Source organism: Danio aesculapii, chromosome 22, assembly GCF_903798145.1.
Source record: "Danio aesculapii chromosome 22, fDanAes4.1, whole genome shotgun sequence".
NCBI classification, from domain to species: domain Eukaryota; kingdom Metazoa; phylum Chordata; class Actinopteri; order Cypriniformes; family Danionidae; genus Danio; species Danio aesculapii.
The window spans coordinates 31,130,292-31,149,949 of NC_079456.1; the positions used below are offsets into that span (position 1 = coordinate 31,130,292).

The 19,658-nt window shown below is 36.2% G+C and overlaps 1 protein-coding gene across 1 annotated transcript in view; it reads left to right on the top strand.

Annotated features, from left to right (window-relative positions):
* smc3 (structural maintenance of chromosomes 3) overlaps positions 1-19,658 on the top strand; it is a 52,387-nt gene that overhangs the window by 14,861 nt on the left and 17,868 nt on the right. The window contains exons 12-19 of the mRNA XM_056447585.1: positions 1,937-2,058; positions 5,480-5,693; positions 5,788-5,891; positions 6,122-6,221; positions 9,874-10,034; positions 10,130-10,271; positions 14,469-14,619; positions 14,706-14,858. Coding sequence (XP_056303560.1) covers positions 1,937-2,058; positions 5,480-5,693; positions 5,788-5,891; positions 6,122-6,221; positions 9,874-10,034; positions 10,130-10,271; positions 14,469-14,619; positions 14,706-14,858 — 1,147 coding nt within the window. The remainder of the gene's footprint in view (positions 1-1,936; positions 2,059-5,479; positions 5,694-5,787; positions 5,892-6,121; positions 6,222-9,873; positions 10,035-10,129; positions 10,272-14,468; positions 14,620-14,705; positions 14,859-19,658) is intronic.

The window sequence follows — 19,658 nt, forward strand, 5'->3', positions numbered from 1 at the left end:
GAAATTAAAAGGGGGATCAATTCATAAAACCACATGAGGGAGAAAAGTTTTTAGTAGGTCTGCACAATTGATCGTTTCAGCATCGATGTCACAATGTGTGTGTGCGCAATAGTAATATTGCAAGATACGCAATGTTGAGTTGGGATTATAGTTGATCAACAATTGAGAATACACAAGACAAGTCATTGCAAAGTATAACAGCATAACAAACTATAACGAAGTCAAACTTTATTATTTGCGTGTTTTTAAAAGCATTTCAAGAGTGTAAAGCATTCGGACACAATGTAACTTTAATAAAGAATAATTTTACTAAATTATTAATACAATATTGACTAATACAGTTTTATTTTTCATTTAATTATTCAGTTTCTCCACCTTAATACTGTTCGATTCTCTGGAAAACCATAAAGCACTGTTTTACTTTTACTTAATTTTTGTTTTTGCTGCTTGTAATTAGAGATTCTCTGATCAGGATTTTTGCAGCCAAAACTGAGTGCCGATTCCTTGTCACTATGATCAGCCAATACCAAGTACTGATTCTGATGCTTCAAGCTTTATATAACTTTGCCATTACATAACCACATTTTCCTTCTCTGTATGAGGTCTCGCCTCACCTAAGAGAATAAATTAAGGATGTTACATACATGTTATTGTCAGAAGTAGCTTTACAAAAAAACAATAGATTAAACAGACTGAAAAAATGGTAAGCAATTACTGAATTACTGCAATTTGGAAACAATGCTCACATGTTGTAGTGCTGTGGATGTATAACCCGGGTTGTAAACTCGTGAACAAACACTTGCTATCAGTTTATGAGATAAGTTCATGAGATCGGCCAGATCAGCGAGTACCGATTAAGTCGTGAAATGTGATAATTGGCCGATACCGATCTTCGACCGATCGATCCTAGCATCCCTAATTGTAATTATTCTTGTTTGCGATTTGTTTATTTTTTATACGTGATTCACACCCTTACAAAACCACTCTATTTAATAGAGCTATTTAAGCCATCTGGTGAAATTGTATTCATATCACAATATATATGGCAGAAAAACAAAACATTGCAATGTCAGATTTTTCCAATATCGTGCAGCCCTAGTTTTTAGGTTTAGGTTTTTTTTTCCCTGTTACTTATTATATATTGTTATATATTGTTGTTATATATCCAACGTGCAAAAATGTGTATCATTCATGATCAGTTTGTTTTATCAGCATGAATTTACAGATTATAATTTAAAAAAATCATTAAATCATGTGCAGTTAGTATTTTTGCACCTTTTTATTTTGTGTATCTAAATGCTGATAATGATGCACATAAAAGCACTGTTTCCTCCAACAAATACCCACCTGCGCGCTTCAGCCTTTTTGCTGCCGCTGAATTAAAACGACAATGCCTGAATTCACACACACCAACACGCGTCTCTGCTACACATGCTCTCAAAAGCAAAAGTCGCTCATAAAGGCATGCCAAGCGCCAGAGAGCTGCAGGAAACGCTGGCAGCCACTAGTGAACAGAGGGTCCGCAGTGTCTCCGTCTGCGTCACTAACTACACACGCTCACTCCAGCTCGGGCTCCACGCCAGACGCAAACACACACATAATGCTCGTGTATCCCTCTATGTGTGAAATACACACTTTCGCTCAGCCGTTCTGCATCCCGCCTTGGCTTAAAGGTGGATTAGCCCCACCTGGCCAAATGTGTGTGTGTTTTCCTGCAGAGGAGAGGACGAAAGTGCGTCATTTGCCCTTTGATTGGTGAATGTGAATGCAGGTTTGCTCAGATGGAGATCCCCTTTGTTCTGCTTATGACGCTGAATATTATAAACACCTTTTTAAATATGAGCAGCTCCTCACGCATCTGCAGAAAATGTATTTAGGCGTTCTATAAAAAGAGCTGAATGTGATTTTAATACTCTCTTCTTTCTCTGGCCAATAGAAACGGCTGCTCAAAGAGCGACAGAAGCTTCTGGAGAAGATTGAAGAGAAGCAGAAGGAGCTGCAGGAAACTGAACCCAAATTCAACACCGTGAAGGAAAAAGAGGAACGAGGAATTGCCCGGTAAAAGTCTTAAAAGTGTTGAAAAGGGTTTATGAAGTAGGGAATGCAGTTTTATTTTCTATGTTGATTTTTATTTTATTTTGAATCAAAAGGATTTTTTTTAGTCCCTGTTGAACTGTTTTAAGGACATTTTTAGCAGTCTCACCATGAAAAATTGTAGAAATTATTATTGCTAAAAAGCTTACTTTAGTTTATGTATTCACTGTTAGTTGTTTTTAATTGTATGTTTATTAATGAAATGTTCTTGCCATGAAAATAGCCTTTGTTGCTGACTCGGCTATAAATAATAATTCATCATCATTTTAGTCCTCATTAATGCAAAACAGTTTTTTTTTACGGTTTGAAATATACTTGATTGAGTTACCATTTACCCACATCACATAAATAGTTAACTATATGCGACAAACAAAACATAATTACATTTTAAACAATAACTTTATATATTATGACACTGTTTTACACTGTTTCTTTTTAATGGGTTAAAGTAAAAAAATAAATTCAAAAGACTGTTGAAATAAAAAAAGAAATCCACTATTTCTTTTACTTTTATACTATTCAGAAGCCACGTGCACCCACTGATGGTAAAATCTGCCTCTTCAAATTTAAAGCAAACTTAATTGCCTAAGGATTCAAGATATGTGTATATAAAATAGCCTATGTAATATAGCCTAATGACATTAAATGAACAAAATATACAGCAAATAAGAAATAACATACAGAAAATGAATAAAAACAGACAATATCTCTAAAAATTATAATAATTACAAGATTAAAACTTGTAGATTATTTAAATAAGGCAAATATACTTGGGTGGCCGTTAGTATACCTGGGCAGCCTGTGCAAGTATGTATGTGTGGGAAGCACTTATTTATTATTTTTTTAATTTTATTCTTGCACATCATTATTCCACATTTGTGTGGCCCTGCAAATTTTTAAAGTCCAGGTAAAGTGATGATAAAAAGTGTGTTAGAACGAAAAATGCATTATTAATCACCTAGACAAAATTTTATGGTAAAAAAAAAGATCAAAATCTTCGAAAAATAGGACCGGACTCTCTGCTATCAAGCACTGGGGTCACTGAAACCACTTACACTAGTAGAGCTATAATTGGGCCTTAAAGGTTAAAGGCCGAACTTGTTTACAGCCTGACATTATTCAAATAGAGCACATTCACCAAGCTTTTGTCAAGAAAGAGCCACTTCTACAAGTTTTAACATTATGTATTCATGACTAACATAGACATTATTATATTATATATAGTGTCATATTATATACAGTCACTAAAGACCCATTGGGTTCACACAAAGATCTTCAGCTCTACCCACTAGTCGAGAAACATCAGTCTCTTAGTGGATCACCTGAATGGATGCTGCTGAGGCTACCACTATTAATGCTAGCTTAATTGGCTTTATACAGCCGTACATGTTTGTTTGCAACAAGTAGAAACCTTCTCGTTTTTGTGGCATCATCAAAAATGTTTTTTTCAAGAAACAAAGGTCATTCCAAGTGTTTCTTGTTTAAGAATCTTTAGCCTTTTGTGCTTGAAGAAAAAATATCCATAAAGAGCATCACAATTAATGATTAAATAATTTAATCATATTCTTGTGTTTGGGAGAAACATTTTATTTTTGAAGGGCACAAAGTTTACCCATAGTTTTTTTATGATTTAATATTAATATTATGGTTCTTCTAAGTGTGCCAGTTTAGGTTTAGTTTAAAACACAATTCAGATTTTTTTTATTATAATGTGTTAAAAAGTGTCATGTTAGGGGCGTGTACACAGCTCGCTGTTTTAGGGGTGTGTTGCTTCACAGGAAAATTAGTTTCAGCTTCCCGCCCAGCGTAATAAGGGGGCAGAGCCAAGAGCTCACCCACTCTGTGTTTGCAACAGAGTCATGAAGAAACATGAAGTGTCCAGAATCGTCGCGCCACACGTTTTAGAATTCTAAACATAGGTTTCTATCAGGGTACACACAACGGCGCTTCAAGTCGGCGGCTGTCCGCGGTGCCCAGCCGCCGACTTGAAGCGCCGTTGTGTGTACCCTGATAGAAATCTATGTTTAGAATTCTAAAATGCATGGCGCTCCGTCAGCGTCGCGCCACGCAGAGCGGCGCTTCAGGTGTGCAACCTGCAGGCAAGTTTGTTATTTTATTTCCAATGAAAAGATGCGCACATGAGGCAACGCGCTTGCACTTCTCCAGCTGCACCTAGTAAGGATCACAGGGAGCTTCTGTGATTGCGAGAAATGCAAACAGCTGAAGTATAAGGTAGACTCAATGAGAAGTACACATGTTTGCAAACCTACCTAAGGATACAACCAATAATTCCGATTAGAGCGATAATGTGGAGAATATTGATCTTGTGTTGAGCCCAATGAGCCTTGCATCTAAAAATAGAGCAAGGATGTTCCTTTAGTGACATCGCTTTGACTCGCGCTGAAAATGGCTGACATGAATCAACAAACTGAGGATATGATGATGTGCCTGTCAATCAATGTTGGTGGGCGGGGGGACCACACTCCTACGTCAAGTTGCGGTCGGTCTGAAAACCGTTCCAATTGGTCCACCGTTTTTATGTTGTTAAATTGAAAAAAAAGCACTGGGTGTGTTTATATCAACCCAATATAACGGTCTATACACCATACATGCACATATGTCTGTCCAAACAGCTTGAAAAGTTGATTTTTTACCATAGGTGCCCTTTAAGCTGTTTTTCTGTGTAAAACTTTTTAAAAATTAATGGAGATCAATAATAATATTTTTGTGTATGGTACCCATAAATGTACATGCATCTTCAAATTCATTCATTCATTTTCTTTTCGGCTTAGTCCCTTTATTAATCTGGGGTTGCCACAGCGGAATGAACCGCCAACTTATCCAGCACGTTTGACGCCGCGGATGCCCTTTCAGTTGCAACCCAACACTGGGAAACACCCACACACTCCTGCCCACACTCTCATACACTACGGCCAATTTAGCTTATTCAATTCACCTATACCACATGTCTTTGGACTTGTGGGGAAAACCAGAGCACCCAGAGGAAACGCACACAATGACAGGGAGAATATACAAACTCCACACAGAAATGCCAACTGACCCATCCGAGGCTCGAACCAGCAACATTCTTGCTGGAGGCGATTGTGCTACCAGCTGTGCCACCGTGCTGCCCATCTTCAAATTGTTCATACAATTTAGTTTTGACAAGTTCTTAATGTCTTAACCTTAAATGAAATCTGCTGAAGCCTTGAAAATGTTCATATTTAATCAAATTATTTAATTTTCACAATCTGATTTTTCAAATCTCACCCTATGTTTTGTTCCCACATTTTTACAAATGCTATTTTGTGTCTTGCAGCAATATTTAAAGCATGTTTGGATCTTTAGTCATTGTTTTTTTGAGAAATTTGAACCTATTTTTCAGGCTGGCTCAGGCCACACAGGAGCGTACAGATCTTTATGCCAAGCAGGGTCGAGGCAGTCAGTTCACCTCTAAAGAAGAGAGAGACAAATGGATCAAGAAAGAGCTGAAATCTCTGGATCAGGCCATCAATGACAAGAAACGGCAGATCGCCGCCATCCACAAAGATCTGGAGGACACAGAGCAAAACAAAGAGAGGAACCTGGAACAGTACAACGTAAGATTCACTATAGATTTATGCTGTGAATATTTATTCTTGAACACATCTTTCATTCGTAACATTTCATCTTGGCTTTGCTTTTCGCCCACAGAAACTGGACCAGGATCTGAACGAAGTGAAGACTCGAGTGGAAGAGCTGGACAAGAAGTACTATGAGGTGAAGAACAGAAAGGATGAGCTTCAGAGCGAGAGAAAGTAAGATTCTTTCCCTAAACATCTCTATGGCTTTGGTCCATGCTTCCAGCATCCTTTCTTATTTCCCGTACCAACCGTTCCTCTCCTCACCTGCTCTTTTAGTTATTAATATTCCACAAGCCATAGGTTTCTCAGCACGATGAGGCTATAGAATAGGGTGTCCTGCTGAAGCCAGGCATAGTGTTTTTGAGCCAGAGCTGAAGGGTGTGTCTGTGTCCCTCCTCCTGCAGTTACCTGTGGAGAGAGGAGAACGCAGAACAGCAGGCACTGGCAGCCAAACGAGAAGACCTGGAGAAGAAACAACAGCTACTGCGAGCCGCCACCGGAAAGGTACGAAACCGCACAACAGAGCGTTTGAGAATTATTTATCAGATTTTTATGACCGTCAAACAAACAAGAGTAAAAAAGAAAATAAAAGTACAAATTGAAAAAACTAAAATAAATAAATGTGTGTGTGTGTGTATATGTATGTATGTATATATATATATATATATATATATATATATATATATATATATATATACACAATTGATAAAAAAAACATAGCTATACCTAGACCACACTATAACCGATATATTGTAGAACAAACAATATATGATGTACATAAACAATATACGATGTGCATTAACTTAATACAAATGAAGCATATAAACAGGTCAGTACTGAAAGTTAAGGCTGACAGCATGGTGTTTTTTTTTTTTTTTCATTTATTACCATTATTTACCAAGAATTCTAATTGAGATTTAAAAGATTTAACTTTTATTTAGTGGCTTTCTGTGCCAACAAATTCTTAATCTAAAAAGGTAAGTAAATTAATTGAGCTTTTATTATGCAATACAATGCAATATAACTTTATTTGTATTAAAAAAATAACTAGCTTTGACGGAACTGCTTTACAATAAAACATAAGCAGAATAAGCAAATCATGTAAAACACGAGAAAAAAACATTAACCAGTATATAACAGGGTGTCTGCGGGGTCTTAAAATGTATTAAAAGTTGATAAATCAATTATGAGAAAATTAAGGTATACCTTAAAAGGTAGTAAAAAGTCTTAATTACGTTTTTACGAGGTCTTAAATTTTAAAAGGGTTGTCCAAAGTGTTTGCCTCCAAAAAAGCATAAATATATTGATTTTCTTCCGTTCGGGTGAAGTCACATAATTTGCGACAAACACGGTAAGGTGATGTGTCGCTCTCCACGTGTTGCGAAACCATAGAGCGAAACAAACAGCAAAATGGGAAAATTTAAGTGTGCGTATTCCTGGTTGGAGAAAGATGAGTTTAAACAATGGCTGATGCCTGTGGCTGAAAACAAACACACAGTTTATTCTTTCAAGCTTTGTTTCTTCCGAGCTTATGAGTTCTATTGCATGGATCATTTATTATTTATTTATCTATTCATTTATTTAACTACAACTGTTTATAAACAATAGTTTATTAAGGTAAAGGTTTGATACTGATTAGAACTTGAAGTGGGGATGAGGTCTTAAAATATTTTAAGCAGGTCTTTAAAAAGTTTTAAAGGGTATTGAAATTACCTTTAGCATTTCTGCATATACCCTGTATAAACATAAAATTGATTATAATAAAGTAGTGAAATACTAGGCAAACTTCTAGTAAAATAGAAGTAACGCTGGAGTCAAAAAATGTTGCAAAAAGCTCTTTTGATGTGAAAGACCAAGGAAAAATGAAAGCCACAGAAGAAAGTTTTCAAAGCAGATTTAAAAGTAGTCTTAGATTACTAAAATAAAAAAACTAAATTCAAACAGACGCTTCTATTTTTCTGATAATAGTTCTAATAGTTCTAAATATATGATCTGAGACCAAGCGGCAACCTCCCGCTCTCCCTCGGGAAGCCAATACGGAAGTAACTGAAACTGCAATTCATCAAAATTCCGCTAGTCCTGGCTCCATAATAGAGCAAATTGCAATTGAGCCCACTGTTAGAATGGCCAACTTTACAGCAGAAAAAAAGGTGTTTACAGCCTGGTACAAAGAACGATTTTGGGTCATATAGCTATTATTACCCTCCATGACAACTGTGAGGGGGGTGAAACTCATCCTTTTCCTTTATTTTAGGTTATATTAAGTTTGCATAATTAAGGGCGTGGCCACTTGAGTGTTTTTAAAAGTCTAAACACTTTATTGATATAGTGTACAGCCAAGCACATGTGGTCAGAACACAAACGAGTCGCAGGTAATGAAGTATTAAGCGTTTCTCCCAAAGTAAAGTCTGTCTGCCAGGTCTAAGCAAAGTGCCAGCAGGTGTCTGTAGCTCTGCTCACTCTCCGCCTCTTTGCCCTTGTTTGGTATCCCGCCGTGGGTACGATGACGCGCGAACAAAATGGCGACGGTTGGCCGTGCCTACTTGTAGCTTCTTTTGCAGTGTTCAGAAACCTATGTGTGACGTCATGGATACTACGTCCATATATTTTACAGTCTATGTCTGAGACACTATTAAAAATTATTTAAAAATTAAAATTTTATAAATTTATATAAATAATAAATTATTTTTAAAAATTATTTAAAAATAAATAAATAAATAGTGCTTGGTTTTCTGGGGAGTCTTACAGTATTTAAGTAATGAAATTGAACCATCAAAAGTAAAATAACATGGTCATCATATTATAAATAATTAAAAATAATAATATTTAATCAGTGTTTCCTCTAGGATTTTTTCCAGCTGTGGCGGCAGGCCTTTTTTTACACAGATCTACCAACTAAGTTGCCTGTGGCGTTATTTCAATGACAAATGTTGTGAGCGCAGTATTAGAATTCGAGATCGCATTCATGTAATAGCCTAGGAGCATGCGGATCGCTTTGCTTGCACGCCGATTTCCTCTGCTCGTGCACAAAACTTCTTGCACGCAGTGTTGCCAGATTGGGCGGTTTTGAATTTATTTTTGCGGGTAAAAAATGACATAGGCGGGTAGTGAAAATTTGGGTGGTTTTGCAACGGCATGCCCGCCAGCCCCGGTCTGCCATCATACACCTGTTTTGATCTCCCAATGAGATGCCATAGCCCCCGTTCTTCGCTTACATATGTCTAGAACAGTGTACAACACTGGAAACAGTCAGCAACATCCGCTTCAGCCGATTCAAGAGCGCGCAGATCTTCTTGTGCGCTCAAACGCAGCTGAAGTGCGATTTAGTTCGTTTATGGAACGAGTATGTCTCCAACATTTATTAGATTTGCTAGGAATATTTATGAATGTTTCCAATAGACCTACAGAGCGGTATTAATGCGTCCTGAAGAAAAGTGAAACGGCTATACGTCGTGTTTGCTGGCCTCACGCACCTGTCAGTCAGGCACGTCATCTTAAAGCGTTAAACAAATGATGCACAGCACTACTACGGTTACAGAAAAGTTTACGCTGTTATAACTTACCCTTCAATACGTTTTGGTGCGATTATCACCCGCTATTAAAAAAATAAAATGTTTTGAATGAGAAGCTGTAATATAGCCGTGGCGGGATGAATTTTGGCGTGGCGCCCAACCATGGAAGAATGAATGTAGCGGAAACCATGTTAATAATATCTTTATCTTTTATTCTTTAATAAACAATATAATCCTGCGATGGGACTATTGCGGATACACACATTGCGATATCTATGCTCAAACGATATATTGTTCAGCCCTACTTTGATAATTGCACTAAGCCTAATCACAAATTTTATGACTTTTTTTTTGTTTCTATTAATCCTGCAGCTCTACTTCTCATCATACGTGATCAGTAATGTATTTAAAATCACATAAATACCACCCACGCTGGTTCACCCTGCATGAAGCATATCTTCTGTGCTCAACTTGGCTGCTGGATGGTTTCTCTAGGACTGAGTCAGTCTCTAATTATAGCAGCTCTCCCACGTTACAGAAATATACATCAGGATAGATGAACTTGGATTATCACAACTTTAGATCGTCAACTGGAATTGTGGAAGTGAAAAATAAAAACTTTGAAATGCGATGTTTTCCTCCAGGCTATTTTGAACGGCATCGACAGCATTAATAAAGTCCTGGAGCATTTCCGGCGGAAGGGCATCAACCAGCACGTCATCAACGGCTACCACGGCATCGTCATGAATAACTTTGAGTGCGAGCCCGCTTTCTACACCTGTGTGGAGGTGACTGCAGGAACCAGGTTATTATTAACATTCTGCTGAATCTCCTTTATTAATTCGATTTATAAGTGTCCACTGGGGTAATGATGATGTTTGTGTGCTGCTGTTTGCTCAGGTTGTTTTATCACATTGTGGAGACGGATGAAGTGAGTACCAAGATCCTGATGGAGTTTAATAAGATGAACTTGCCTGGTGAAGTCACCTTCCTGCCCCTCAGCAAACTGGACGTCAGGGACACAGCTTACCCTGAGACTAATGTAAGCACATACATGTAGTTGAAGGCAAAACTTTTATCCCTTGTTCTTTTTTTATATACAGTTAAAGTCAAAATTATTAGCCCCCTGTATATTGTTTTACCAATTTTTGTTTAATGGAGAGATTTAAATTTTTTCAACACATTTTTAAGCAATAGTTTTAATAACTCATTTCTAATAACTGATTTCTTTTATCTTTGTCATGATGACAGTACGTAATATTTAACTAGATATTTTTCAAGATACTAGTATTCAGCTTGAAGTGCATTTTAAGAGCTTAAGGTAAGTTAGGGTAATTAGGGCAAATCCTTGCATAACAATGGTTTGTTCTGTAGACTAGGGATCTCAAACTCAAATTGTCGGGGGGCCATATCATTGACTGACAATTCAAAGGGGGGTAACATTCAAGCACAACAAAAAAGTGGAAACCTGGGGTCTGTTTCAGTAAGGAGGCTCAACCAACTTGGAGTTAAAACTTGAACTTTAAGTTGATTTACAGAGAGATTAAAAACTCAGAGTTTTCAGTTTCAGAATAGCGGATATGAGTTAGGTCAATCAACTTTGACCAACTCAGAGTTAAGCACGCACAACGTGACTATAAAAAGACATTTTCAATAGAGCGCACATATTATGAGTGACTATGGTAACATAGAAAAAAACGAGATCACCATTTCTTTCTCCAGCTGAACTTACTTGCAAAGTTATAGCAAATATGATCATATATTTAAAAAAGCAACACCACTGCATCAGGGAAACAGAGACAGCTTGGCAAAACAGCTGCTCAAGTTAATGCGTAATTTTACATTTAAAGTATTTAAATATTTAAGTATAATAACATAAGTTATGTAATGTGTGACTTTTATAAATTTTTTACACACGTTTCCACTTTTATACATGTTTTAATAGATTCAAAAGTGCACTTGTGTGTGTGTCTGTCTTTTTTATTGATCAAGTGATAGAGGTTGATATGACGTTTAGAATGTAAGCAGAACTAAACAATAGTTTTTAGAAAAAATTATAATCCCATTAATCTAGTTACAGTACATGTCCCTGTCGAAGGTCAGTAAATTTAAGCAAATTATTTAGTAAAAAAAGGATATTCTCGTACGTGACTTTGTTCTTTGTGTGACTGAAATGTTGGTAATAGCTGTGTTTCCATTCAAATATTTTAATTAAATTTATGTGCAAAACTGGAATAACGCATAAAAGATTTGCGAATAATGCAGCGTTTCCATCCAACGAGTCAAAAATCAACAGTAAAAACAGAATTTACTGCGGTAGAATAAGCTGCGGCAATCTTTTCTTTATTTAATAAATGTACTTGCATCTCTGAAGACAAGGTTGACACAATGAACGCGTGGTGGCGTTTGAAGCCATGAGACGCGGAGAACAGATAATATAATAACATTAATACTGAAATGGTTAAGGCGTTTTAGAATGAATGACCAAAACAATATTTAAGATGTGTTACAGTGTGCTCAGCCTGCTGGTTTGTTCATTCACACATATTTTCATCATCATATGATCTCTTATAACAAATCTTTTTTAATGCACATACTGGAATTTGTTCAGTTAAAGTGTTTCCATTGCAGTTTAGGCACATCTTTTCTATCGAATAAAAGTTTATCCTAATTATGCGCATGTTTTTTATGCATATTTTTTTTAAAGTTATGTGCATCATGACGTTTCCATCAATCGTTTTTATGCGCATAACCAAAATGAGCATTAAAATAGGTGAGTGAAATCGTAAGGCTAAGGCAAGAAATACCGCTTCGTCTTTAAAAAAGGGGAGGAGGTCAACAGAAACTCAGAGTTTAGAGAATAAAACCTGCTCCTGACCAGGTTAGGTTCACAGAGTAGTTTTCTACCCCAGAGTATTTGCAGTCGAAGCTCCTTTTTATTTCTTATTGTACATATTGACTGGGTACTTTAAATTGCTATGAAAGTACTACAATTTCATAATAGGCATAATAATAGTTATTATAAATCTGTTCCAATCAATTGCTCAATCAAAAGTTTAACTGATAAGAAAGCGGATTGGGTAACTTTATTGACTTTACTGGCAATTGTTCTCAATATGTTTCATTTTTTTTGTAAAACTGACAAAGAGGGGATAGATAATATAAATATATATATATTTAAATAAATACATATAAATATATACATTTAAATAAATGTGCATTAGTAAAATTTCATACATACATATACATACATATATATATACATACATATATATATATATATATATATATATATATATATATATATATGTATGTATATATATATATGTATGTATATGTATGTATGAAATTTTACTAATGCACATTTATTTAAATGAGATCATTTGAATCGAATATTGGCAAAATGATCATGTTTACACCACCATCATTACATAGAAGCCATGGAGCCATGAAGCCATCACATACGCTCACATTATTGGTGCGGTGTAAGCATTATACAAATAAATTTTACATAAATATAAATTGAAACTAAATAGATTGTTGTGTGTTTCACGATATGATTGTTGTGTGTAACCGTTTCACGGTTAGTTCACCCAAAAGTTAAAGATTTGTTATTAATTGCTCATCTTCATGTCGTTTCAAACCTCTGAGACATTCAGCCATCTTTTGAACACAAATTAAGAAATTTTCAATGAAATCCGAGAGCTCACTCGTCCTCCATAGACAGAGACTGCTTTGATGTACTGTAATCATACAAAGCTCCAGGAAAACATTTGTAAATAAATTTTTCTTATCTAACATGGGTCTACATTTTTTTGGTCACACTTAGAGCTGCACAATTAATTGAAAAAAGATTGCGATCTCGATTTGACCCCCTAGATCTTAGTCCAGCATTTCTACGATTCTGCCAATCTTAAGTTCAGGAGAGAAGCAAAGGCGGCTGCATGAGTCTTTTCATTGTTTTACATACATTGCTCAGCGACATGGACACCTCCAAAGGATGTTGAAAGAGTCACATACTGTATTTATAGGTATAATTCTCCTAAAAATTTCATTTTTGGCTTTATATAATGCTGTATTCGCGGCCAGGAAATCACACGTGACGTGAGCTGCTGACCGTGAGCTGTTATCACAGAGAGGGCAGGCGTCTACTTTAGTGAACAGAACCTGCATAGACTGTGAATAACAGATAATAAAGTTGTAAATAATATTCAGTTTGTGGCACAGAGTGATCGTTTTAGAGCCGCGCGCAAAGTATGAACAGCACTTAGCAGTGAAAATGAAACCGAAAGCGAGCACATCATTTAAATAATCATGTCGCATTTTAGAGTTATGATTGCGACAAGCATTTGATATGTTATTTGTTTCATAGCGAACAGAGTTGTGCATGAGAATAAATGTTTACAGTGTCAATATAACTACTCTAGCCTATATAATGTTGATTTTACCAGTGAATTAAGTGGTCTAATAATGTTGTAAATGACAGATTGCAAGCAAAGGCCTATATCTCAAACATAATTCATCATCAGAATTATTATAAGTAGAATAGAATTATTTATAGAAACCAGTAGACCTACACATAATAATATTGTTGTTGTTTTACCATATGTTTGAGAAATAACAATAATTGCGACTCATATTAAGCTTTATTTTACATCTACAGAATCATGAGAAAATCGTGATCTTTATTTTAAGCAAAAAAATCGCGATTCTCATTTTAGCCACGATGCTGCTCTAGTCACACTTTATTGTAATCTACAATTCACGCTATTAAGACTTTTAGCCAAATAAACGAATAATCAGCAGCTTATTAATAGTCAGTAATGTAATATTGGAGTTTAGGCATTGGGTAGGGTTAGGGATGTAGGAGAAGCTCATAGTTGATTATTAAGTGCTAATAAACAGTTTATAAATTAATAATAGGCAGATAATAAGCAAGTAGTACATTGTGAGAATTGTTATTTAAACTAAAGTGTTCTTGGAGCTTCACATGATTAAAGTTGAACCACTGAACTCACATGGAATGTTTTGACAATGTTTGTAGTATTTTTCTAGACTTTGAATCTCTTTTTGTCTATGAAAGATGAGGGAGCTCTCGGATTTCATCTAAAATAACTTAATTTGTGTTTAAAGATCATCTTTAGGATGAGTGAAACAGCATGAGGCGTAGAATTTTTGAGCATTTTTGGATGATCTAACCCTTAAGCTTATTCACTTAATTGCTTCCCTTTTTTTTTAGGATGCAATCCCCATGATCAGCAAGCTCCGTTACAGTCAAAACTTCGACAAGGCCTTCAAACACGTGTTTGGGAAAACTCTGATCTGCCGCAGTATGGAAGTGTCCACTCAGCTCGCTCGAGCTTTCACCATGGATTGCATCACTCTGGAGGGTAAACATATATCATCTGTGTGTACTTGTTTTCATACTGTATTAATGTTCAAATGGTTTGAATCCTCGTTATTGTTTTGGTGTCAGGTGATCAGGTGAGTCACCGTGGAGCTCTGACCGGTGGTTACTACGACACTCGTAAATCCCGTCTGGAGCTGCAGAAGGACATGAGGAAGGCCGAGGAGGAGCTCGGAGAACTGGAGGCCAAACTCAATGAGAACTTGCGTCGAAACATTGAAAATATCCTTTTCATGCGTACAATGTTTTTTTTTTTTACAGTACCACTTGATCTCTTAAAAATAATACAGAATCTGATATTAAAAAAAAGAACTATGTTGGCTAACATTTAAGGAATGGATAATAAAAAACCTAAGCCAGCTAACTTAGAAATAACAGTTACTCTAATAATAAAAGCAAAGTAGTTTATTCTCTGTGTCCTACAAAGCAGCTTCAAATATGATCAATTCTTTGCAAAAATGAGACCAAATTTGCTTTCTCTGCCAAAATATGGCAACCCTGTTTTTGCAAGATCAATTTAAACAGAGTACACCATACATTTATTCTTTCATTTTCTTTTCGGCCTAGTCACTTTTTTTAATCAGGGGTCGCCACAGCGGAATGAACCGCCAACTTATCCAGCATATGTTTTACGCAGCGGATGCCCTTCCAGCTGCAACCCATCACTGGGAAACACCCATACATTCTCATTCACACACGTATTCTACGGACAATTTTAGCTTACCCAATTCACCTATAGCGCATGTCTTTGGACTGTGGGAGAAACCGGAGCACCCAGAGGAAACCCACGCAAACGCAGGGAGAACATGCAAACTCCACACAGAAATGCCAACTGACCCAGCCGAGGCTCGAACCAGCAACCTTCTTGCTGTGAGACGAGAGCGCTACCCACTGCGTCGCCCCATACATTGTACTATAAATATTACATTTTGTCAGAATAATAATAAGGCTTACATACTTTTATTTATTACCGTCTATGTTATAATACAGTCTTCTCACGAAGGTTATTGTGGATAAAAACGTCTTTGTGTTTATTTAAAGTCACATGAAATCCAAATTGACAATGTTTAGTCTTAAATTGAAAAATGAATGAAGTTAACCCATTGTAAACGGTTTGTTTGGTAATCTCTGAAGCAGGGCTTAAAGTATTCCAGCACCGTGCCAGATCTCCGGCGTGCGGCCGTGAGGGAAAAAATACAAATATTTTAGAGCCTGTGCATGTGGTTTAATTAGGTATGCACAAAAAAATCAATTTACCTTTAACCGAAAGGGTGCGTTTGTATCCGATTATGGGTATCAGTTAAACAATAAAAAAATATTATTTTATATATTTTTAAAGTTTGGCTGCATAAGGGGCTGATCACAGCGAACACGCGTTTGCGTTGAGAGGCATCTGTTGAATAGTTTACAAACAGCCGCAAGTGTTTTACGCGCTGCTTATGTTTTGCCGTTGTGCGCTGTGTGCTCGAGCGGAAACAGCATGTTACCTCAGTTACGTCTTTTCATTCTTCAATCAAATGAAAGCACTGCAGTGTTGAGGTGATAGCAGGGTTTGTGTTGTCAAGGGGACTACGGCGAACTTTTAATGATGTAGGAGAGACTTGTGGTCGCTGCTTCAAGTTATCCAGAGCTGTATGACAAATCTTGAATATCACAATATTATAAACAATTTCAATTATAACATCGACAGCAACACGACTCGCACACAATACGGCTCAGCTGATTCAGTCATTTCCTAGTGACATACAAAAGAGCACCACGCTTCTTGTTTTTATTGACATAGAAGACTGCTGTGCACCTCACGGTTTTGGAATGGAAAGGCATGCTCTTCGTGATTGGCCCCTAAATGTTCAACAAATATTTGTTAACTCCCGGGACAGCAACACGTGCAAACACACTTGTCTACAGACGTATTTTGCCAATGAAACAAAATGAAAGAAGGATATTTCTGTTACAGTTTGACAGACGAGTTGACATAAACCAACACTGATGCCTCTGTGCTGCATGGAATCGCATCATAAACTCAACAAATAGGCTATGTTGATTTAGTGTAGGCTAACCAACAAACCAAGCTTTTTTTCTATTTGGAAAATTACAGTTATTAATGTTCTTATTTAATATTAGTTTTTAAAATAGCCTACATAATCTACGAATCAAACAAATCCAAAGATTTTCTTGATTTTTGTATAATAATAACTCCACACCAAACTGAGGCTTTCAATTGACAGCTTACAAAACATGGATGCAAATAATGCAATATCATATGTAAACAACAAAATTGTTATACAAAACGTCAACATATGAGCCTTGAGGTTCATTGTCATTTTCTTTCATCACGCGCACACATGAACCGCGAGTGAGGCGGAGGAAATGAGTCATAATCATAAGACATAATCTTTAATCTAATGACTTTTATTAAAAATGTTGACAGAGGTTTTGTGAAATAATAATAACAGCAGAGCATTAATTAAATGCATATTTCCTGTGGAGCGATCGATTTGAGGTAGCCTGATATTTTTATTTGACGGAAGAAAAAAACATGATTGGACAAACAGCAGACCCTCAGCCTCCTGTACCAGCTCCATCTTCTGGTCCAAATAGGGGACTTTGCTTACAACTCAGAAAAAAAGAAAAAAATAAGTAATGGCCTTGATTTCACTTTTAATCTTCAGTTTAGCAGTTCAGTTCTTTAGCACTTTGAGCACTTGTTATTTAAGCACTTGTTATTGTTTAGAAGGAAACATTTTATTTGACATAGTACTTTTAAATAAATGGCTCAAAGCATAGTCATTAAAGATGAGTCTATCTCAGTCTCAGTTTACCAGTTTAAGCACTTTAAACTCTTGTTACTTTATTTTTGTTATTATCGTCAATATTTGAGGCAAGTCATCCTTTTCTGCAGTTTCTCCAAATCCCCAACCCCCACCCACCCTTCGCCCCTGAAAAAAAAGTTTTTTTTTTCAAGTTATTTTTATTTTCAAGTCATTTTATTTCTTTAGTGCTTTTACAATGTAGATCATGTTAAAGCAGCTTAACATAGATCAAGTTCTAGTAAATTGAAACCACTTTAGTCAAGTTTCCACAGTTGAAGTTCAAAATACGTCATCGTACCGAAAAAAATGTGTCGCAACTTCTGTTTCATGCAGACTTTAAAATACAGTAGCTGATTATTCCCTTCACATGCACTTGTCAACTTATCACATCTATTATTATCGCTGTCTTCAGCAGTGCATTGTTGTTCTGTTTTTTCCAACTGTGAAACAAACAATGGCCCTGTTCAGCGCTGACATTTAGTGGACAAATTACTGTTATATTAATTGCAAGTTAGTGATTTAAAAAGATTTCTTCATATAAAGGAGCATATTTCCAGTTCCTACGCCCCTGATTTTAGTTGACAGCTCTGGCAGTTAAGTGGCACTGAAGTAAATTCTGGTTGTATAGGAATAGGTTTGCTATACCTCACCCACATGCCTGCTTGAATGTGGTATAGCATCAGATTTATTGTGTGTCTTGACCAACAACGCGTGTTGGTGTAATCGGCCTAGATAACACAAGGTCGTGAAGGCTCACTGAATGAGTCAGCTAGATATTAACGTCGGTGTGAGCAGCTATGTTAGTGAATGGAGGGATGAGAGAATGAAAATCACCAATACAGATACTCAAGACCTTGAGGGATGAGCATTTTGAGTCCTTGAACGAATCACATTGGAGTTGTGTGGCTCATACTCTGACTCATTCAGAAATGTGATGACATAACCACTTTCTCAGCTAAAATAAACAATTAAAGGGATAGTTCAACCCAAACTTAGAAAAAAAAGTGGTTTCTTCTGTTAAACACTAAAGATGTTTTGAAGAATATTGGAAAGAAGTATCCTTTGACATCTGTAGTAGAAAACAAATACAATCGATGTCAGCGAGTTCCAGCATTCCTTAAAAACCTAAAAGAAAGAAACGCAAGCAAACTTGTAACGAGTGGAAAGTGAGTATATGACAGTTCACTTCATTATCGGCTTCTCAAAGTGTTTGTGCATAGAAATTAATGAATTTAGAATACTTGGGTTTTGGGAAAATTTGGACCTTGTGTTGACAACACAGGTGGACTACAGGACCACATGTGCACAGGCGCAGCACTTTGGTTGTTTTAATAGATCTGTATGAGCATGTTATTTTTTCCTTTTTTTTCTGTTTGTCTGTACGTTATTGCTATGTAAAGACGCTCTTAAAGTTTTTTAGATGTTAGTATCAGTATTATTAATTTTTAGGATATATATAAGCTACTGTGCCCTAAAACAGTGACAAAATTCGCATTTAGAAGATATAAAACTGATATAAACATGGAAGGCTTGTAGTTTGTCACTGCTGCCCTAATGGATCAACGGTTTTATTTGCTTCACCTCACAACACAGTTTATCATCACATTATAACCAATCAAATGCTCTCTAGTGTCTGACTTGCCCCGCTCCCTTCAAGACGCTTCTCGTTTGATGTGTTTGAGTTCAACCGATAAAACAAAATGCTATTGGCTGTTTTTTGAAAAGGGGAGCTACTCTGTTCCTGTCATTGCGTTTTGGTTGAGATTACGTCAAACATTGAATAAAAATGCATATCTCAGAGCACTTAATGGGATTAAATGCTATCAAATGCATTTATATGCTAATAAATGCTATCAAGAAGCAGCTCAAATAATAATTTGACCCAATAATAACCCGGAAATGCTAATTTACTCTCCATTCGCTCATCCTTAAGTGGTTTCAAACTTTATTCAGTTAAATTCAAGTTTATTTGTATAGCTCTTTTCACAAAAATTACGGTTTCAAAGTAGCTTTTCAAAAGTGTGGACAGTACAGCTAACAAGTATATACATAGTTAATCTACAGTTAAGCAATATTATGTACTTGTTCAAAAAGATGATATCTATTCTAGTTATATTTCTAAATACATTGGTCCTTCATTAATCGTTAACTACATTCTAAAAATAGCCCAGATAGGTGAAATGCGCAAAGTAGTCTGCTTTATTTTTTA